The following is a 23751-nucleotide window of genomic DNA, read 5'->3' as shown; positions in this document are numbered from 1 at the left end:
AGTGTATATAGTTTTTTGCTCATCAGTAGACCCACACAGAATCTGCGTGCACAGAAATCCACAGAATTCTGCAGATTTTTAGCTCATCATTGAGTCTATGTATTTACTTGTGTGAATGTGTGTAAGTTTATAGTTATATAATTTTAAAATTCATTTCACTAATATTATTGTGTTATAATACTAATAATAGTAATATAAAAATGTTTCTATGCTTTATTTACAATACAGTTTGTAAAGTAATATGTTCTGTCTTTTAGAGATACTATATGAGAGACTTGCTTTGTTTACCAAATAGGTGGATCTATTTGGATTTGCATTGTAAACACTAAACAGAAGTTAAAAATGTGTTATTTGTTGATTTGATATATAACATTTTAGTTATGATATTCCCAAAATCATTCCGCATAAATCCGCAGATTTTTTATCAAATTCTCTGCAGAAATAGCAAAAAATGTCTGCAGATTCTGTCTGGCCCTGCTCATCAGAGATGATATCGGATTAAACAGAGATGATATGCTCAACAATTTATGTTAGCTGTTTGTTTAAATTACTTATTTAAAATGAGCTGAAACAACACAATTCCTCAGTTGTTGTTGGGATAACTAAATTCTTTTATGTTCAGTCAACTTAAATTTGTAAAAATAACTTAATTCTTTCGTTTAGTCCCAACACATCAATTGTGTGGATCCAGTGCACACAATATTCATTCAAATTAAAGTAGATCAAACATAAAACTGTTAAGTTGTCCCTGAAAATCTGAAGATTTGTGTTGTCTCAGCTCATTTTAAATAAGTTTGAACAAACAGAAAAAGTATACTTTTGAGTGTGTTATAAAAGCTTCACGATCCTTCAGAAGTTATTTTAAAGTGTTGATTTTTGCTTTAGAATGATTTCTTATTATTGTCATATATTGTGGGCTGCTTAATATTTTAAATAAACGACCACTGAGTTTTTTTTTAATAGAAACATATACACCATAAAACCCAAAAATTTACGGTAACTGTTTGAAGAAACGGATTGCAACAAACCATTTACAGTCAAAAACTAATCCTTATGAGTACTATGAACTTAATCCATTTGAGTAAATGAAGCAATTTAAGCACAGTAAAACCCAATTAATAAAGAGAACTCAAGCTAACTGAGTACTGTAAAACCCAATAAGTTTAGGCAACTCAAACCGTTTAAGGACACTGATAGTAACAAACCATTTGAGTATAAAAACTAATCTTTATGAGTACTGTGAACTTACTCCATTTAGGTTGGAGTAATGAGGTATTTAATTAACTCATTACCTTTAACACAGAGTTCAAAACTCTTTTCAAATGAGTAGAATTAACTTTCAGTCAATTTTGAGTTAACTTCACTCATTTCATTTGATAAAGTTGACTGTTGGGTTTTACAGTGTAGTAAAAAAAAAAAAATTATGTCAAGCAGTTCTCGATGACCTTTTGAATATAGGTGTGTTTGAACAAATGTATACGCGTGTGTAAATATTTAGTTGCACTGTAACTCGGTTTATCTTTTTTGCATTTTTCAAAAAAATTGAATAACAATAGTGAATAACAAACAGTTGTCTAATTTCAAGCCATTTCAAACCACTTGAATAAACAACTTAAAAATGCTGTCATGGTTTACTCATCCTCAATTTATTCCAGGGTCTTTTGTCAAACACAAGAGAAGATCTTTTGAAGAACGTTTCAGCTGTTTTGCCTTTACAATGAAAGTCTAAAACAACGATAGGTTCCAGTACCTTTCATTGTATGAAAGAAAAACAAAACATTTCTTCTTTTGTGTCATTTCAAAAAAGATGAGTAAATCAGGACGGCATATTTATTTCTGGGTGAACTAACTCTTAAAATAAAAAACACTAGTCTACTGTTTCAACATATCTACAAGTTGTGTTAAAAATAAATGTGTGCTTGGTCACAGTAAAACATCAGTAAGGCATTCAAACTAAATGAACATTCAGTGGCGGTCAAAGTACAGTGTGTTGGGACACAGCGGTGAGGTATGATTGTCAATATAAGTCAATGCATGAGTCTGGAGTCCTGCCTGGGAACTGAAGATCAATAGTTACAATCATGAAAATGACTGAGAGGCTGGTCATTTCTTCTGTACAGTGTCTCTATAGGCCCACACCTTTTCCCTGTGTGACAAACTAAAGCAGTACCCAATGGCCCTCTCAGTGTCACCGATTCTCTTCCGGAAACGGTCTCGGTCCCGCGCCAGCTCCTCCCACGGTCCCTTACGTGATGCTTGAAGAGCAAAGGACCATGCTCGCATCTTGTGAACTTGTACGACGGGAGAAAATTTCACCTGGAAAACATTCAATAATATGCCGTTACTTATTACCTAAAGCAACAGAAAGTTCTGGTCAAACTAGCACATTTCTGCTGGAGGCTGAAGCGCAGTTATGAAGTAAAGCTCATGCAGAAGTCACTTTTAAACCCAATAACTGTCTGTAGGTGAAAGCTATAACATACTAACACAGTCACTTAAATTACTATTGACACTTGTATTTCATTAGTAGTTTACAAAAAGTTTTACATTTGCTCCGTGAAATTTAGCAAGCAAAATCTTCTATCTGCAGTTTCACATCAGGCCAAAAAAGGTGCATCATGAGGATTTCAGCTGTGTAAATATAAATTCACAACACTGACCAACAGAAAGCTACCTGATTTGAAAATCAATTATATGACTTGTCCTTCATATATTACAATGAAGCAAAAAAAAATGAATAGTTCACCCAATAAATGGAAATTTGCTCTTAATTTACTCGCCCTCACAGATATTTACATTAGATGTAGAGCCGCAATTTTTGTACAGGGTAGCGTTCAGTTGAAATAAATGTAGGACCAAAGCGCAGTCGAGGACTGGCCATCCAGAGTCAGAAATATATACACATATACATATACCTAATCGGGTGTATTCCCGGTGTGCTAATATATTTTTTTTAATTATGAAAATTATAACTTTACATCACTTTTCTCAATCGATGAATAAGTGAACGCACGAGCATTGCCGACAATGAGTGTGTGTTTGTGTGCACGGAAATGTATTATCCTCCCCAACTGTTTAATTTGATCTTATCGATGTCCTGAAACACATCCCCTCACCTTTCACTTCTCATTCTAGCAGAGGGAGCGATTCGTTTGTGAATAAATCCCCGTTATAAACAATTCCTCCACTCAGTCGACAACAACACAAGTTTCTTGCTTATTTTATTTGACAAAACTAGCATAAGCCTAGTATTTACTGCAAGTTGGTGCTACTGATGGTGTCATACAAAACTGAAAAAAACTGAATCTTACCCATGAAATGTTCTGCCTTTGTGATTGGTTTTTTTTTTTTTGTTTGGTCATTACTAAACCCGTACACAGTGTTAAATTTCAGCATCTACACATTAGCTCTAGTCTTGTCTAGTGCAGTTGAATGGCATTTGTCCTGGGAGCACTGAACAAATGTGGCAGCGCTATTGACGCATGCTCAGGGCCCGTATGCAATATCTATTGTTTATATCTATGTCTTAACTTCAGACCAAGGGTTGCCAAGTCTGTGGTTTTCACACTAAATTTGGCTATTTTTAACCACTTTCAGCAGGATGTTTTTTTTATTTTCCGCAGGTTAAAAATTTGATATATATTATATTAATATTATTTTCATTTTTGCGCTGTAATAATATTACTCTACCAAACTCTACCCATGATAAAACTGTGGTGGGATGATGAAACATCTTGTGAGGTGCAGAAGCTCTAGAAGAGAGACTGTATGAGTGGCTGTTTTCGTTTCCTTGGTAACAGGACTTTTCAGGTTATCAACTGCAAAGGTATATGTAATCTACTGAAGAAAACCCGCCCATTTACAATTCAATTATTTTATGGAAGCTTATTTAGATTTTTAAAATATCGTGAAATTAAATTGACGATATGTAGTGTTTTACAAATAGTCAGTGGCATATTTTAAGTTTTGAAATGACTGGGCTAGTTTTGACGAGCTATTGGCCTAGTTTTGTTGGCCTAGTAGGTGACATTTTCTCTTTAAAAGAATTTTAAAGATCTCTAGCTGAAACTGCAGTCCAGGGGTGTCAAACTCAATTCCTGGAGGGCCGAAGCCCTGCACAGTTTAGTTCCAACACTGCTCCAACACACTTACCTGTAGGTTTCAAACAAGCCTGAAGGACTCAATTAGTTTGATCACGTGTGTTTAATTAGGGTTGGAACTAAATTGTGCAGAGCTGCGGCCCTTTTGGAACTGAGTTTGACACTTGTGCTGTAGTCCTTGGTGATTCATGTGATGCAAGTCAGCATCTACTAACATTTTTAAAAATCACAAAAACACGTAGAGTCAAAACTGAAATAATACCTGTAGCTCCTGAAAAATCATTACGTCTAATGAAGCAAAATAATAATCTGAACATTCATAACAAGATGATTAATCCGCAGGCTCAGCAAATGATCATGGGTGCATTAACAATAGACCAGAGCACAAGCTTTCTGTCACATAATAAGGTGTGCAGAACAAAGCCCACACTTGAGCTGATGCTAATTGTTGACAACTTTTTATATAGGATCCAAGTTGACCAATGAACACAAATGTAGCTAATTATTACTTATCCTTATGTTGTTCCAATCCCCTGAGACACTTCAGACAGAAGCATTCAAAGTCCAGAGATAGAACCAAAACAGTTAAAACATGGCACTTCAGTGTTTCAACTGTAATCACAAGGAGCTCCATGACCTCTTTTAAGCACCAAATAACCTTTGCTTGGCTATACATTGTCTCCCGCATCAGGTCTCCAGGATGTGTGTAATATGGACAGTACAACATGATGTGTTAAAAATAGGGGAACAAAGTCATTTTTTTTATTATTTTGGCTTCATATGATTACACTTGAACCACTGAAGTCACATTAAAAGTTTTGACAATATTTTGTGGACGCCTTGGGATCATTGCTGTCTATGGAGGATAAGGGAGCTCTCAATTTTCATCTAAAATATCTTAATTTGTGTTCTGAAGATACACAAATGTCTCAGGGGTTGAAACAAAACGAGAGTGAGTAATTATTCATTCAATCATTCATTTTCCTTTGGCTTAGTTCCATTGTTCATCATGCCCTTCCAGCTGCAACCAGTACTGGAAAACATCCATACACACACATGCACTATGGCCAATTTAGTTTCAATTTAGTTCAACTAAATTAGTGAATTTAGTTTATTCAATTCACCTATAGCGCATGTCTTTGGACTGTGGGGGAAACCGGAGCACCCGGAGGAAACCAACAGGAACACGGGGAGAACATGCACATGAACTCTACACAGAAATGCCAACCGGGGCTCGAACCAGTGACCTTCTTGCTGTGAGGTGTTCGTGCTACCCACTGTTCCTCAGTGTCGCCTAGGGTGAGCAATTAATAACAGAATTTTCCTTTTTTTTATGAACGATCCCTTTAATTGAACCTTAAAAGGACCACGGTTTCAGCCAAAATCTTCTTTACTGTTTTATGGAAACAAAATCACCTACATCCTGGATGATATGAGGGTGAGTTTATCAACTGCAAACTTTCATTTTTAGGCGACTGGTTTATTTGTGACTGATCATTACCTTCTTTAATCTGGGACTTCTCTTCTGGTTGCCTTGAACAGATGTCACACCAACATGTCTTTTCCATGGCACCACTGATAATGTCTGAACTGATAATTTGCGGCAGCAATGGCGAGCCACTTTGTTTGGCAGTAAAGCCGGCTTTGAGCGCCTTGAAGATTTAAGGGGTCTGATTGGTGTATTTTGCATATTGTTGCAGGGTGAATCATGTTTGGAAGGTACTGGAGTCGCAGATAAGCTTTGAAGAGGTGCTCTGAAATTCAAAGGGTGGTACGGGTCGTCATTTTGGGAAAGGGATCTCCATAAGGCCTCTTCTTCTTCATCTTCAGAACCTGGTTTGGAAGAATCTGAGCTGGTAGACACAGTGGACTGAGATGCAATGGGACTTTCTGCTTTTGAAACCACCTCTGGTTTGGGTTTTTCAGTAACTACAGTGGACAAGCAAGCTGTGAAGTGCAGCGGGTGATATGGATCAGTCGACTTGGTCAGAAGATCCCAGAGTTTGTCGCTTTCCTCACGTTCTCCTTCGAAACAAGAGCTGTCTGTGCTGCCCCAGCTGAACTCGCTGTCTGAGAAATGACTGATGGACTGTACTTGACGTGAAGACTGAACATTCTCCTTTGATAAAGCACAGGAATCAGGATCGCTAATGGGTTTCTGATGCTTTACAAACTCCTTCGTAAACCCTGCCACGTGTGCGCTGAACGTACAAGTGCTTTCTGAACCGCACTTCCTCTCAGAACCTCCTAATACAGTCCAGTCATATCCATGTTTCCACACAGAGTGATCTCCAATGTAGAGATCATCTGTGTCGTTGAGACACTCGGTCGCATGGGACACGAGGTCGTCCACCAAAGAGCAACAGAGTTCATCACTGACTAGACTGGACAAGACGGCTCTGGAGTGGGAGCTCACGTCAAATGGGTCCCTGCCGAATTTGGAAAGCGGACTGGAACCCCCCACCACAATGTTTGTGTTGTTTTCAAACAGGGATGAGAGCAGGAAACTGTCAGAGGGGTCTCCTGTGCTACTTGTCATGTGCTGAATGTGTTGCCCTGTCTCGTCTGTAATTCTCAGATGAACTTCAAACCGGAACATCTGGAAAACTGATAACCAAACAGAGAATTAAGTTTTTTATAAAACTCAAACAAACAAATAAATAAATATTGTGTTGTATTTTATCACTGACTAAAGGTCTGGTAACATTTCTTCCAAATTTCACGTATATATATGATCATTTAGAGCTTTTATTTGTTTATTTTTTTTCAATCTTCAGAAAATGACAACTGGTCAGATTAATATGTTTTATACAAAATCAGGATTAAGTCATCAAAAATTGATTTCCTAACACTTCTGAAGTAAAACCATTGGTATTGTGTCATCTAAAATGAATATACAGTTGAAGTCAAAATTATTAAACCACCTTAATTATTAGCCCCCCTCTATATTTTTTTCCCACAATTTCTGTTTACAGGGATAAGATTTTGTTTAACACATTTCTAAGCATAATAGTTTTAATAACTCATTTCTATTAAATTATTTATTTTATCTTTGCCATGATGAGAGTAAATAATATTTGACTAGATATTTTTCAAGACACTTCTATACAGCTCAAAGTGACATTTATAGGCTTAACTCGGTTAATTAGGTTAACTAGGCAGGATAGGGTAATTAGGCAAGTCATTGTATAATGATGATTTGTTCTGTAGACTATCAAGAAAATATTTAGCTTAAAGGGGCTAATGATTTTGACCTTAAAATGTTTTTTAAAAAAATTAAAAACTGCTTTTATTCTAGCCGGAAAAAAAAAAAAAAATAGACTTTCTCAATATTCTCAAATATTATCAGACTTAGTGTAAAAAAATTCCTGGCTCTAGTAAAAAATCATTTGGGGAAATATTTGAAAAAGAAAAAAAATATCAAAAGGGGGTTTCAATAATTCTCATTTCAACTGTACACACGCCATAAAAAGTGATGTTATTGTATGCACAAACAAATACATAAATGTCAACATTTTTAATTGATATTTATTAAAAACGTTATCAGTAGTTTAAAGAATAACAATTTTCTGTTTTGTGTGTGTGCGTGTGTGTTTTATGATAAAATATATACATGAATGATAGCATTCTTACACTTAAAATAAAAATATATGGAACGTAATTCTCTTTACAAAATATTACATGTGACGATAATAGGCTGTATTAAAACAATAATGTATGATTGTTTTAATAAAATATATAAATGTCAAAAGAATTTATATATATATATATATATATATATATATATATATATATATATATAGAGAGAGAGAGAGAGAGAGAGAGAGAGAGAGAGAGAGAGAGAGAGAGAGAGAGAGAGAAAGAGAGAGAGAGATAGATAGATAGATAGATAGATAGATAGATAGATAGATAGATAGATAGATAGATAGATAGATAGATAGATAGATAGATAGATACACAGACAGAATATTAATAACCATAACAGTGCAGCATAAAACATCACATTTTTATAAATTATACCATTAAAATTACTGATAAAAGCGACGTTATACAGATCATTAAAAAAACAAAAAAGCTAAGTAATAAAAGAATAGACGGGTTAATTTTTGCTCTAAGAATTTAATTCAGTTTCACAAAAAAATATGTAACGTTATTGTATATCTTATAATGTTTTTTCTTTATATAAAAAAACAGCAAAAAGACCCCATTTGCTTTTCGCCAAGTGGCTGAAGGACGACTTGTATAGAAATGTAAAAGATCGGAACAATTTTGAAAATATCAACAAGATTAGCAGCCTACATGTACGTCTTTGAACTTATCTAATAAGATCACTTCATTATCTTAAACAATTTCTCAAAAATTATTCGGAAAAATAATATCCTACGTCTATGGACTATTCTATATTAGAAAATCGGAACATTCATAATTTAATACCCTTCAAATAGGCTATGAAAGCATAAATTACTCGTCATGCTTGCAAATATCATTAGAAATAATAGCCCACAGCTATAAACTAATCTAAATATAACAACATCAGTGCATTCATAAAGTAAAACCGTACAAATAGATCGTGAAAGCATACCCGTCATGAGTGTGCAGCAGATGACCTGAACCAGCAGTCGCAGGTGCTCCCACACAACCGTCAGGATCTGTTTGGTCCAGGGCAGGAGCATCATCCCGCTGTCCCCGAACCGCCGCAGCGCGGTTCGCTCCGACGCGCTCCTCTCCATCCTCAAACGAAGAAATACCCTGTCACGTATTCTGATACTCGTCCCTTAGTTTGTTCTCTCGGTAGTAAAGTATCGGCTGATTTCTGAAGTTCGCTAAACACATCTTCGCAGATAAGTGAGTGTTAACTCCGAGCGAAAGCTGCTGAGGTCCTCATGATCGCCAAGTCAGGTTTACAGCAGCTCCGAACGAACATGCGTCGATGACAAACAGCTAAAACTTATGACAGCGCTGCACCATAAACAAATATCTCCAGCCAGCAACCAGGCGACATTCTGATTTGATGGCTTGTGTGTCACTCACGTTAACACCGCCCCGTTTTAGAATAAACCACGCCCATTTGATCGTGTAGGCAAGTGACGCATGGTTTGTTGTCCCATGTGACAAGTCATGAAACCACAGGTATACATGTTTCTCCTCTTACATCATTCTACTACAGGCTTACTCTATACACGTTTCTTGAGGCACACACTTGCTTTGTTACTCATTTTATATGATACATTTTCGAATTAATGGGAAGTTTTTGTGGTTTCCAGTTTTAAGCACTCCAGTCAGCGTCATGTGGACCCATATGGATTTTTTTTACTGATCCCTGCCAAAAAAAAAAATCCAGCTTAAACCAGCCTAGGATAAGTATATTACTACAATACTGTTGTTGTTGTTGTTTTTACAATTATAGGGTATATTACACTACAATGCAGCACAGATTACTATAGTAAAAACTAAAGTATACAACACAAACACATTTTAACAGGTCACCATAGTTAGTACTACAGTATGCTGATGCATTCATTACCAAAATGTAGTAAATACTATACACAGTATAATACACTTATACTATAGCATGGTTCAAAGACACTATAGTTTGTGCTCTAATACTATGATAGTATATTTATCATAGTAATCCCAAAAATGGATTGTGAAAAAATGATTAAGTCACATTTAGTTTGGATATATATATATATATATATATTTTATTTTACAAATTTAATATTGGTGGATAAGTTTTTAAAAAAGTAAGTTACCTTCCCTGGTAGTTACTTTTATAATGTGTAATTCAGTTACTAACAAATAAGTTACTGTTTGTAAAAAGTAACTATAACCAATTAGTTGTCTGAAAAATGATAAATATATTTGTTAAATGGACGCGGTGGCGCAGTAGGTAGTGCTGTGGCCTCACAACAAGAAGGTCACTGGTTCAAGCCTCAGCTGGGCGTTTCTGTGTGTAGTTTGCATGTTCTCCCTGTGTTCACGTGAGTTTCCTCTGGCTGCTCCGGTTTCCCCCACAGTCCAAAAAACATGTGGTACAGGTGAATTGGGTAGGCTAAATTGTCCGTAGTGTACGAGTGTGTATGCATGTTTCCCAATGATGGGTTGCAGCTGGAAGGGCATCCGCTGCATAAAACATGTGCTGGATAAGTTGGCAGTTCATTCTGCTGTGGCGACCCTGAATTAATAAAGAGCCTACGCTAAAAAGAAAATTAATTAATGAATATTTGTTAAATGAAAACACAAAGGTCCACTTCATAAGGCATGCTTTAACCTCCTGGTGGCGTATGGGTTAGTTTGACGACAGATTTATACACTTTTGGAAGCTTTAAAATTAAAAGCCACCCAACATACAGTATGAAAAAGCCAAAATAAATATGTATAATACTCTGACTGTGCTCAACTGACAGAAAAAAGTCATATACGAGATGCCTGGTGACTAAATTATGGATGTTAACTTAAATGTTCAGACGCAAAAACCTCTAAATGCCACCTGAAATTTTTTTCAACTTCATTTGTTTATGTTGAGAAATTTCACTTTAAAGAACAGGAAAATAACTTATTCTTTAACTGGCATTTAACTGGCATTTAAAGGTTTTCGCATCTAAACTCTTATATACTTCAAATCTATCAGTATGTTAGTTTTAAGAATATCGATAAGCTAGAGTGTTCCAAAATCTGCATTTAGAAGATATGAACCTGATATGAATGTAATGTGTATTTATATAGCACAGTTATTGTGTATGGCCATACACCCAAAGCGATTTACAATCATGAGGGGGGTCTCTCCACCACCAGTGTGTAGCATCCACTTAGATGATGCGATGCCAGCCACAGGACAACGGCGCCAGTGCGCTCAGCACACACCAGCTATAGGTGATAGAGCCATTTCAGTGAATGGGGATGATTTGGAGGCCATGATCAGTAAGGGCTGATGGGGAGAATTTGGCCAGAACACGAGAAGTGCCATGGGATTTTTACTGAACTCAGAGGGTCAGGACCTTGCTTTAACGTCTCATCCGAAAGATACGCTCACTGACAGTATAGTGTCCCCTTCATTATACTGGGGCATTAGACCATAGATGAGAGCACCCTGCTGCCCTCACTAACACCACAGCAACCTAGTTTACCCATGTGGTCCACTTACTAACCAGGCTCAGCCCTGCTTAGCTTCAATGAGTAACCAGTCTTGGGCTGCAGAGTGATATGGCTGTGGATAAACATTCAAAGCCTCCCGTTGGTCACTTCCGCCTAAATGGATCAACAATTTTTTTTTCATGCCACCTCATACTTATTTTTTTTTCATCAAATCTTGACCAATAAAATGCTCTCTAGTATCAGATATGCTCCACCTTCTTTTGCTTTTCAGTTGATGCGCTTGATCAAGCCCTCTCACTGGCAGAGCTGTGATGCTATTAGATGGTTTTTAAAAAGAGATGCTCTATGTTACACCCTCTCTTCATGTTTCACTTGAAATTACGTCAAACATCGAATAGAGAGACGCACATTTAACTTCACGGGAACTTTACATTTTTGGGTGAACTATTTTTTAAGACACCAGCAACCTACAAAGTGTGTAAACTGACAGAATTAATCTATTCTAATCCTGAAATATGCAAAATGTTGAACTCCTGTTGAATCATGCATACTTGTTCATCAATGAGCTCTCACCTTGGAGACTAAGCAAATTTGTGCATTGGCAGGACTGCTTTTCTGTTTTCCTGCAGATGCTTTCTCTCAGCAACAGCCTGTTTAATGAGGCGCCACAGAAACGCTGGCAGATCTGAGGTCAGGCCTTTTTGACATTTCACTTTTTACTGCTAATGATGAAACACCTGTGTCACACCTCTAATGAATGCTAATGTTCACACAGACACCAGCTCAGCAGAAATCATTATTATGTAAGGGTCAAAAGCTTTACAGTAGTTCAACCAAACATGAAAATTAAATCCGCCACTTACCCACGGTGTTAAATTAAACCTGTATGAAATAAATGAAGATATTCTGACTGGTGTATTGGTGACCATTGACTTCTGATGTACTGATACAGTCATCTGAGTGGAAGCAGATGGAATTAAATCAGTATCTCTAAACTTTCCCACAGTTTTTACTGCTAAAAATTTAAGCTATGTTGTTACTTAAAACAACAGCAAATTATTTGAATCATTGTTTGAAATAAAGATGGAATAAATAATGAAAACTTTAAACATTTCACAAAAATGGTGACATTATAACAAAATATAACATATAATATTGTTATATACTACATTGTTTATTTATATAATGTTTTTGTTATTTATAAATAAATTAACACAAAATTAATAATGAACTGATTTCAAGGAGGAAAAAAACTAAATATAGGACTGAATAATTACAATAATAATGGGCTATATGCACAGCTAGTGTTTTTCAGCCAACTTCTGTTCAAAAATTTATGTGACTATTTACAATTTCATAAGGTTCCTTTTACAGCATGGATTTTGTAATGTAATTTAAATATAATCCGCTATGCAACCATTTGGTTGTTAAAGCATAAAAAGAGATGAAAGACCGTTTAAATGCAGGTGCCATCATTAGCAGCAGGCTACAATAATAAATATAATAATAAAAATACATTACCATATTTTAAAAGACATGGCGTAGAAAAATAGAATTTAATGCAGTGCTTCTTGTTTGGTCTGATACCTACTTTATATCATATGTCAGCCAGGCAGTGATGATCGCCATTTTTTAAAGAAATCAGATCAGATTAAATGCAGCGATTTTGTATGGGATGACAGTTCATCAATAGCCCTTGAGCAGGCGGACTGAAATTAAAAGTCTGTGTGCATATACCCAGAGGTACGCAAGTACCAGTAAGTATATCAATGTTACATTACTGGTACTTACTTATAATAATTATTGTAATTATTCACTCCTATATTCTTTTTTTTCCTCTAAAATCAAATCTAAATAGTAAATAGATAATACTAAATCAACACCAGAATTCACACAATATAATATAATAATATATAATATAATATAACATAATATAATAATACATAACATAATATAATTAACAATATATAACAACAATATATAATATAATAATACATAATACAATATAATAATATTTAATATAATAATATATAATATAATAATATAACAATATATAATAATATATAATATTATATAATAATATAATATAATTAGTTGTGGTAATACATTATTAATTTATTAATTTTGGTGACAAAAAATATAGGAATAAAGGACTGAATTAATGAAATATAAGGTTTTGAACTTTAATACTGAAACTTTAATATCTAAAACTTGTATGGATCAAGGTCTCAGTTCTGACATCATTTTTAAATATTAATAAATGCGATAACAGTATATAAATGATACCAAATCAACACTGGAATTCACAGGTCGCAAAATAAAATAAAGCTGGATTCAGCTCAATGTAAAAGTGTGTGCGTGCAGGAATTAGTTTTGTGTGTCATGACTGCCCTCTGCTGGTTACAGTACACATCTTCACTAAAGAAACTTGAGAACAAAAACAATTTTACAGGTGTCAAAAAAACATTTAATTTTCCTTAAGAGAGAGAAAGACAGAATTACAGCAAACATTGATTCGGTCAGGTTAAAGATAACCAATAAATAACTGGCCATGTTAATATCCATTCAAAACGTTTTTTCATCTTTTTTAACATAAAACAGTGAATCAAGTCACTATTTGTGGAGTGAGTGAAGACAATCTTGTACATCTTTTGTATTTATTATTAATTTTTAAAAGCCTTCTGGTAAACTCATCGATTACGATTAACTGAGCTCTGGCAGTAGCTTTTAGCCACTTTTTAATTTCCCTTTTCATAGACAGTTTGTTATACAAATTGATGAGTGCCATTAAAAAAACAGCTTAATTTCGATTCCACTCAAATACTACATTATCTTACAAAACAGGGGCTCGTTTTAAACCTCAAAAGGACTGGGAAGAGTGAAACTGAAAGGAGAGCTTGTGAAGGCACCCTGTTATTGTTCCCTAAAAGGAAAGTGGTCTTGAGTTTGTTAAGTTCATTTGGCACGATATCAAAAGCACAGTGAGATCTGCCGTGCTCCTATTCATTCCTCAAAACCGTTAAATGCATCTGTAGAAAGTGTAAAAATGAGCAGTTTTAAAAATACAAGCGTCAGTCTCTCTATATATATCTTATATAATAATAGAATAATTATAATAATATAAACTCTTCTTTAAGTGAGCCGTTTGGTCCAAATGTACAGAACACGAATGTCGATTTTAAACACACACATAGTTATGTGGATTGATTCTTTCAACAAGGACTCAGCCTTGATTAGTGTCATAGAAAAAGATAGAGAAAGAGAAGGGGGTTATGAGGGTATGCGAGTGGTCCTTTAAGGGCACTTGTTGCAGTAATGTCACCTTTTCAGGGCAGACTGGTGTAGAGGGATGGCCGGATCTAGAAGTAGGGCACCGTGGTGAGTTTGTACCACTTGACTGTCTCTCGGCTGAGGTCAAAGTCTTTAAGGCAGAGGGTTATTCCTCCCAAATAGCAGTTCTCTCGCAGAGACTCGGCACTGAGCACACTGAGTTGAAGTTCCCTTTGCTTCAGTGTTTCCTTACTGTAACCGCTATACACCAGCTGCAGAAAGAGACAGAAGTGGAACTTCTAAATAGTTTTAAAGGTCACCTATGATGCAAAATCAACTCAATGGAAGCTGTTTGGACAGAACTGTGTGTAGGTGTAGTGTGTACACTGTCATATTAGAGTCATACAAACACAACAAGTTTCTTTTTTACATTTCCTGTTGTTAAAATAGAATCTAAATCCCAGTGACTATGAGGCCCGCCACAACGTGACATAGGAGAGCAGTTTCCCCCGCCCAATGAATTGACTGACAGGTCTCCATAGTAACATGTATAAACATGTCGGGTTGGGTATCGTTTTTTTTTTTTTTTTTTTCCGATGCCGGTGCTAAATAAATACTTTTAAAACAATACCGGTGCCAAAACGGTGCCTTAACTGATACTTTTTAGCCACAAAATGATGGTGGATGACTCTACAAAAATCTTTTATTTGAAAAAATCTTTTAAAAAATAATTTTAATAGAACAATATGATTAAAGTTTAAAGTAAACATCAATTCATATTTTATATATTTAAATTACATTAATACATTTCCCTTGATCATTTGTTGGTTAGCATAAATTTAAGATTTGCATTATGAAATTACATTAGCTTACTACTAACCCGTGGGGGGCGGGCAGGGGCCACGTATTTTATTTTACTATAGGGAGAATCGCCGACAACTTCGTCCAAACTACGTCTCACAGCCAAAAACACGTAGTATTTCTTTTGTTATTAACTACATAATGAGAAAGAAGCCTTTAATGGGGTAGAACATGTACATGTTTGCTCACCTGGGTTTAAAGGGAATTAGCCATTTCTCCTCAACTTAAGTTGATAATAAACTAATTTCTTTCTGTATAAAACGTCAAACAGACACGGTTCCTCCTGAGTCCTGTCAAACCTCCACTAGTTTTTCCTCCATTTCGTGGGTCCAAATAAACCGAAAAAGAGCGCTTTTAACTTCTCCCCAGCCTCCCGCTGGCCTGCAGCAGGTATACACACACGCACGCTCAAGTGAATGCTGCTCTCTCATTGGCTGTAGGCGATGGCTGATGTTATTTTCAGTCAAAACTCAATTCACACGGCATGATTTGAATCGCCGACAGCTCCAGATATTTAGCACGCCAAATATCTCACAGGCATCGGCGACTCATCGGCGATTCTCTCAGATCGCGTCTTTGATCGTTCATACTGTGTGATTGTCACTCACGTGCACGAGCAGCGATTTGCCTGTGATTTTAGGCATTTGTCGGCAATTTCTCAAAACCTGTCGGCGAGCCAAAATCGGGGCTAAAATCACGCAGTCTGAACTAGGCATAAGTCTAAATTACACTTTAATCTTAATAAAAGACTATAAGATACTTAAAGGGACTTTGTTTGAATATAACTGTTTTGTAAAATAACTAGTAAAATGTTATGCACTGTCAACATGGGGAAGATAAGAAAGCAGAGGGAACAATTGCACGTGACACCTAGAGCACGTGAGAGAGGCATTCCTCTGCATTTGAGCCCTCAAATGTGTCATTAAGTTTGACATGTTTCCCCCTTACACACAACTTTTGTAAAGCACATTGCTGTGTCTGAATCCTTGCTTGTAAAATACGCTTTAGAATGCTTATTTTGAGCAAATTTGATGAACATGCTCATGCGTGTTGATCTGAAGTGTGTCAGTCTCGCTCATCGAAAACCAGGCTGAATGCGCTGTACTGCGCGCGTTGCGTGCGTCTAAGCAACAATAACAGTATTCGTCAAAGTTGTTTGGAATTAAATGTTTAGTGATGGTGTGACACAACGCCTATGTGTGCCTTTCATGCACCCGTTTGATGCTTCTTACGTCTTTGTCCCAGCACCAAAATTAGGCACCGAAATTCATATGCTGATTTGATCCGGTACATACCGGTTACCAAGGTAGCGGTGCTATAATAGCACTGGGTTTCGGTACCCAACCATATAAACAGGGTTTGTAAAGCAACTGGATCAAAAAGATCTGTTCCAACTCTCTGTGATCAGCTGCACGTCATGATGAGTTTGACTAGTTTAAAAAGTTTTTAAAACAGCGCATGTTTGTAATAACGTAAACACAGTAAAACTACACTTTATTTTGAGGCTAAAATGGGCATATTCTGAAAATAATCTGATGTTTTTTTTCAAGTCGAAACATTAGACACATTCTGGAGACACCAAAGGCTTATCTTACATCTCGTAAAAGGGATAAAATAGGAGCCTTTTAAGGACTACAATGATCCAAAACTGTATTTTCTGGAATATAAACAACTTTTTTTATTATCATCATGTTGCAGCTTACTGTATATTCAAAAGTTGCTTAAACTGCAAATTAATAGCAAGCAAACAAAACTGCATAATGTACAGATTTATATTTCTGTGAAATGATAAACATAGTTTTCTGTTTAAATTAACTTTTTCAGGGTTTTTAGGGTTCATAATAAATGTGGTTATAATAAATCCCATTGTAATTTCTGTTGGTTTTATAATTTCAGGCTGTGTTGCCAATAATTGGGTTTTCTCTAATTATATTATATTGTAAAAAATTATTTGAATTAGTTATATTTATATGGTTGTATTGAGGCATTTTTACTCTAACTTTATATTCTACCAATGTTAAAAAATATCTAATATATAGTTAATGTAAAATTATTTCAGAAGTTTGAGGTTTTCTTCTGATAAGTTATATATACAGTTGAAGTCTGAATTATTAGCCCCCCTGTTTATTTTTTGTCGCCAATTTTTGTTTGACAGAGCAGATTCTTTCAATACATTTCTAATCATAATAGTTTTAATAACTCATTTCTAATAACTGATATATTAGATTTAAATCTTTGCCATGATGACAGTAAATAATATTTGACTAAATATTTCAAGACACTTTTATACAGCTTAAAGTAACATTTAAAGGAATAACTAAGTTAATTAGGTTAACTAGGCAGGTTAGGGTAATAAGGCAAGTTATTGTATAACGATGGTTTGTTCTGTAGATTATCGAAAAAAAAAAAAATAGCTTAAAGGGGCTAATAATTTTGTCCCTAAAATGTTTTTTACAAAATTAAAAACTGCTTTTATTCTAGCCGAAATAAAACAAATAAGACTTTCTCCAGAAACAAAAATATTATCAGACACACTGTGAAAATTTGTGAACAGTAAATATATATGAATAGTAAATTCTGTTGAGAAAATCCATGTAATGTATAATATTATCATAATTAATTGTTCTCATTTAAACATTATTTTGTATTTCCTTTTTTTGTTTTTTTTTTGCATGTACGCTCACAAGGAATTCCATCTTGGAATTAAGAAAGAGCAAATCCACTTTGTGAATTGCTAAGTGCAATCCTTTTAACACTGAAATATTCAAAGCATGTTAACCATGAACATGAGGAAATAAGGTAGGTTAGCTTACCATTTCATTAAATGTTGGGTTCCTTGTCTTCCTCGCAATCTTTGTTTTGCGTTTGGAAGTTTTGTGGGGGTCTGGGAGAAGGTATGTTTTCACATAAGGGTTTGGGTCTGCTCCGTCATTGGACATCTGGTTTTAGGGAGAAGAACAGATGAGATTTTGGAAACTAGAGTCTTCTTGAAGACAGAAGCTTGTGCTATTTCTCACCAGGTCTTTAATGTGCATGACCATGATGAAAAGTGTGCTGTTTCTGTAGGACACTGACAGCTTCACCTCACCCTCCACACGGCCTGTGGTGGGACTCACTGGAGGCATGTCTGAAAAACAAAAAACAAAATTTAATTGTAAATTTTATGACAGAAAACAAATAAAAAATTAAATTTTAAAATAACCAAAATATCAAATGTGTTTAAAGAAAAGCTTTAAAAAAAACGTTAAAATAATAATAATCAATCAAATTCAGTCATTGTTTACCCACACTGCCAATAAGCTTTCTAAAACATATATAATAAAAAATAATAATAAATGATAAATAAATACATTAACATATATACAGTATATGTTATCATAAAGTATTCATCTAAACTTTTCACTTTTTTTGCACCACATTTCACTCTGACACACCCTGGAAAAGCACACAGGTTGTGAGACAACAGAAAAAATAGAAATTAGACACACACACACAAAAAAAACCTTCTCTGAGGTAAACATATCCCTTGTGTTCACTGTAGCAGCAAGTTGTCACATTCATTTTTCGACTGTTTGGCATAAAAAAAATATTTAACTCTGTGATGGAATTACTTGAACACATTTTGGGAGGATTTTTTGGCCATTACAGCCCAGGGTTTTTTTAATGTAAAGGCAATGCGCTTCTTTGCTGTTTCTGGGTGAGACAAAGTGAACCACAGTGCTAATAGCTTGTTTTTCAACAAAACTCATATAATTTCAAAAACAATTAACAATACATAGTGTGCAATTAATTCAATAAAATAAATGCAACTAACCATGCATTGCTTGGAATATTTTTTCATACTTCTATTACTTATAAAATGCGTGTGCGCGCACCAAATATTTATAAATAAATTACGAACATATCTCATTAATACAAACTCATTTTGTATTTAGTTAGTCATGATTAAGCATTAAATAGCACTAAAAGTAATGACTGAATTTAAATATTTATTTGAACTATGCCTTGAACAGATGACCTGAGTAACTTCAACTAAGACTTACATACATACCTGGAGTTTTTGATAGGGTATCAACCCCTTCAGTCTTGTCATCTCTTGCGATAGGGTGGAAGAAGGTGTAGATCAGATCACACTAAGAAATAAACATTTTTGATTAGATAATAAAATAATATTTGTATATTAAATTAATGACTGAATTTACATTTAATTATTAATCATTTCATTATGTACATTTTATTATATATTTTTTTCATTTGCATAGTTATGAAAACTGTTTAAAATAAATAGTTTTCTAACTTTATTTAATAATTAATCCTAAAAATAGTAATATATTTTTACCAAAAAAAGAAGAAAAAAAATGCTGACCAGTGATAATACATGAAAACATTTAAATAAAAAGTAATAAAGCAACATGTTTTCATAAAAAGCAAAAATGTACAAATGTAACACTGACAAAGCGTAAACAGTTTTATTTCACTTAATATTAAATTAAACATCCGATTACTAGGCCCATATGGAATCTGCACATGCAGAAATATGCAGATTTTAGCCAATCATTGAGTCTATTAATTTACTTCTGTAAATGTGTGTAAATATATATTTATTCAGTTTTTATATTCATTTCTGTAGTAATATTTTTTAGTTATGATACTCCCAAATTCATTCCGCATAAATCTGCAGATTTTTTTTTTACAAAAGTCTCTGCAGAAATAGCAAAAAATGTCCACAAATTCTGTCTGGCCCTACCAAATACCCACCTGGGCAACCTCTGTTGAACTCCTCATCAGATTGTGCACATAACTATTCAATTCAACCTTTCTCTTGGATGCCACATCCTTGATGTGTGTGCGTCCCAGCACCATCTTACTGGGAAACCTATAAAAGAAGAATATTCTTATGAACACAGAGTATTTGATAAATCTAGCAGTATTTGAGGAATCTGGCACAAATGGTAAATTTACATACCCTGGCAGCTTCCACAACTGAAAAAGGATGGTCAATTTGTTGTGCAATTCCTGAAACTCATCAAATGTGCGGAAAACAAACTGTGGCTCGCTCTGACCTTCCCTTAGAATCCGAATGACATACGTCTAAAAACAAAGAAACATAAGAAATCAGGTGAATTTTTATTAATTGTTTGAACATGTTAAGCGTTTATTACACACTGAGTTGTAAGAAAATATACATTGCACATCACAAAATGTATATTTTTTAAGAATGTTTTATTTAGTACTATACTAGAATTTAGATGTGCTTACATAGTGCTTGTCTGGGTTATATCTCTTTTGAAATGAAAACACAGAGGCGTCCCGAATCTTGCCGTCTTGCTTCATAGTGTATGTCCGAGGAGCAAACGACAGGATGGGTTCATCATTGGAGGGAAGGCCAGAGAAACGCAACTGAGCCAGATTGTGGATGAAGAAATTAAACTTTGTAGCCACACTGCCCAGACTGGATTCAATCAACCTACAATGAAAAACGGAGAGACAGATATTTTTAAACCCATCTAAAGACTGACATATAGTATACTGTAAAATGTATATCATTTAGATACACACCCACTTGCTCCAGTGGTTCTGAACTTTCCATTTCTTTCTTCTGTTGAGCACAAAACAAGATATTGTGAAGAATGTTGGAAAGCAGCAATTCAATGGCTGCTGCTTTCCAACATTCTTTTCATGCTCAACAGAAGACAGAAACTCAGGCCCTGTTTACACCAATACGTTTTAAGTTTTAAAACGGTGCTTTAAAATGAATACGATCTGCGTCCACGCTGGCGTTTCATCTAGCATTTCTTAACAGCTCTTAGTCCACACTACACCGTTGAAAACACATCATGAATCACATGACCATACATGCACTCTGGCATGCCCTGAAAGCTGCTTCAGTGTATTCTTGCATCCGAGCTACAAGCAGTCAGCGGGAGCTCTGAGCACACCTGCCTGGCTGAGAGCAGTCGAAAGTCAGCCAGTCCATCCCGAATCTGCCGTTGCATCTCATCTCTCTAAAGCTGTTTAACGTGATGTATAATTCATCTTGTGTAGTCTAACGAGTCTGTCTTTTAAATCTATTAGCTGACTTGTAAATATTTTGGCTGAGTGTATAAGTTAATATACCTATAATTTCTGTAACCACCATGACCACGTACACTGATATTGTGTGCATATAGCCTGACATTAAGCACATATTGCCGAAACCACACAGTGAGCCTAATGTTTCATTTTTTTCAATGACAATGAAAGGATGCAGTCATCAGGCTCCGTTTTGTTATAAATTTGCATACAGTGAAGATGACGGTCATATAAATATGTACATGATGCCTTAACATTTTTTCTGTCTGTTATGTTTAAGCTGTTAATATAAAAATTAAAAGAAACAGTGCTTTAAGTCATGTTTTCATTTTATTGTTAAGATAAGTGAAATGTAGCCATGGTTAATGACATTATAAAAGTACTGCAATTATATTTGAGGATTTACCCACCGACGCTTCCTTACATCCTCGGGAGTTTGTTATAAACTTGCGATCTCTGAACTTACAACAGCAGGATGCAAGACTGAACTTTGTGTACTTTATATTGAGAAAAAGCCCTAATCCGTTTTAAGATGTCTCTTTTTTCCTCCATCCACACTGAGACTGTGCAGCAGCGTTTTAAAACAAAAACAGCCTCTTCAGTGTTTTCAAAATGCTCAGCATTTAGGGCTCAAAAACTCCGGTGTAGTGTGGATGGATGGTTTCAAAATGGATGGATGGTTTCAAAACTAAAACGTTTTATTGTAAACGGGACCTCATAGTGGTTTAGAACGAGTGAAGGGTGAGCAAAATGGTAATGGAATATTAATTAGTGGGTGAACGATCACTGTAAGTCACAAAAAAGTTCTATAAAAAGAGCATAATTCTACTTTATCTTAGTAGGAATCTACCTTGTGAAGAAAATGGTAGCCTCTGCATCTGTAGTCTGAGGCTGAAGAGCATCATACACATACTTCAAATCTTGGACTCCGGTCAGCTCGGGTAAACCTGATTGTGTCATCTGTGAAAAACATTAGCAAAACTAATCAATAAACAGGTCAGCAGGAACAGTCATGAATGACAAAACTGAGCAAACGGCTTCCTGTCATTAGTTGTGCAATAACGTGTTAGGAATCATACACAAGGAGAATGTTTACACATTGAGCATTCGTGTTGACACAAGAGCCTACGATGACACGTGGATGACTGGTTTGTTTGGAGTGTGGTGCAGTATATTACCAGAGATAGCAGGTTGAGGAAGAGGTTGGAGTGTTTGCGGATCAGGTTGTAGGCTTGCGAGCAAAGGTCAACGAACAGCTGAAAGCGACTAGTGGGTCTTTCGCCTCCATTGATGACATAAGCCATGTCAGAGGTTAAGACAAACGGTGCTCGGTCCCTATAGGAAACAATTACGATACAATTAATAAAACTAAAAGATGCTACATAATGTGCCGTATTTTTAAATACTGTAACTTCTCATTCACCTTTTAAAACTCCCAATCATTTGTGCATGACCCAGGAACTTCCCGAAGTCTATGTGGAACATGTGGCCAGTGGAGCGCAACATGATGTTGTCGTTGTGACGATCGCAGATGCCAAGGATGTAAGTGGCCACACAGCATCCAGCACAGGTGTAGATAAAATTCTCAGATGCCTGAAAAAAGATTTTGATTAAGTTTCAAATACCATTTCTACAGCACATAACACTCATCGGCCACTTGATTATGTTCACCTTGGCAGTACCTAGTTCAACCCGGTTAGGTTTTAAGAATTGCCTTAATAGAATAGTTCAAGAAAAAATAAAAATCAACCGATAATTTCAGGGTTCTCAAGACACATTAACCACAAGATGCACACATTTCAAGCAGTTCACATGCTCACACCTTGAATTTCTCATGCTAAGATGCAGTAGGTTACATAATTATTGAATTAGCAGTCTACCAAACGCAAAAGACTGATGCAACAAAGCAAAATGTAACCAACTAGTCTAAGTAATTAATATATATTTGTCGAAGTACACATTAATAAACCTCTAAAAATGTACAATAACTTAGTCAACATTTGAAGTGGATCAAATCCTTTCATCTAATTTGTCCTATAATTATTGAACAACCATTCTTGTCTAGAACAATTTTAAATATGTTTTTCGGTTTCACTACAAATTTTGACTATAGTATGGTAAATAAACAGTACTTAATAATGAACAAAAAATCCCTATTGGTGAGTTGCTCACTGTAATTTTAGAAAGTGGGTTAACATTTGTGTATGCAATTGTAAATATCAATATCATTTTTTTATTATTTGACTTTAAATTACGGTTTTATTGATTTTTTTTAAATTTACAATTGATGGCAAAAAGGAAAGTTAGAAATGTAGTCCTTCTGTGGTTATTTTGGAGAAGCTAACTAAAACAA

General features: G+C 35.2%; 2 protein-coding genes and 1 long non-coding RNA gene across 8 annotated transcripts in view; 1 reads left to right on the top strand and 2 right to left on the bottom strand.

Moving 5' to 3' along the window:
- Nucleotides 1–23751, top strand: part of LOC147832840 (uncharacterized) — a 418098-nt gene that overhangs the window by 359702 nt on the left and 34645 nt on the right. The gene's annotated exons all lie outside the window — the stretch shown is intronic.
- LOC571470 (protein phosphatase 1, regulatory subunit 15B-like) lies at nt 1631–9049 on the bottom strand. Its single transcript, NM_001045219.2, is given in 3 exon segments — nt 1631–2316; nt 5602–6707; nt 8683–9049. Coding segments are annotated over 3 exon segments (1467 nt in total). The 5' UTR covers nt 8831–9049; the 3' UTR covers nt 1631–2103.
- Nucleotides 13640–23751, bottom strand: part of pik3c2a (phosphatidylinositol-4-phosphate 3-kinase, catalytic subunit type 2 alpha) — a 70665-nt gene continuing 60553 nt past the window's right edge. For 4 of the 6 annotated variants that reach the window (XM_087293209.1, XM_087293211.1, XM_087293208.1 and 1 more), the window contains exons 24-33: nt 22822–22991; nt 22577–22733; nt 22249–22358; nt 20586–20793; nt 20293–20417; nt 20085–20202; nt 19378–19459; nt 18344–18453; nt 18140–18265; nt 13640–14737 (exon numbers count right to left, since the gene is read on the bottom strand). In XM_087293209.1, coding sequence (XP_087149335.1) covers nt 14555–14737; nt 18140–18265; nt 18344–18453; nt 19378–19459; nt 20085–20202; nt 20293–20417; nt 20586–20793; nt 22249–22358; nt 22577–22733; nt 22822–22991 — 1389 coding nt within the window. In that variant the 3' untranslated portion in view covers nt 13640–14554. The remainder of the gene's footprint in view (nt 14738–18139; nt 18266–18343; nt 18454–19377; nt 19460–20084; nt 20203–20292; nt 20418–20585; nt 20794–22248; nt 22359–22576; nt 22734–22821; nt 22992–23751) is intronic. The other 2 variants (XM_087293213.1, XM_087293212.1) reach the window with 1 other exon arrangement.

This window comes from Danio rerio, chromosome 18 (genome assembly GCF_052040795.2).
Source record: "Danio rerio strain M-AB ecotype USA chromosome 18, GRCz13ab, whole genome shotgun sequence".
Classification (NCBI taxonomy): Eukaryota; Metazoa; Chordata; class Actinopteri; order Cypriniformes; family Danionidae; genus Danio; species Danio rerio.
This window is presented reverse-complemented; position numbering and strand designations above follow the sequence as displayed.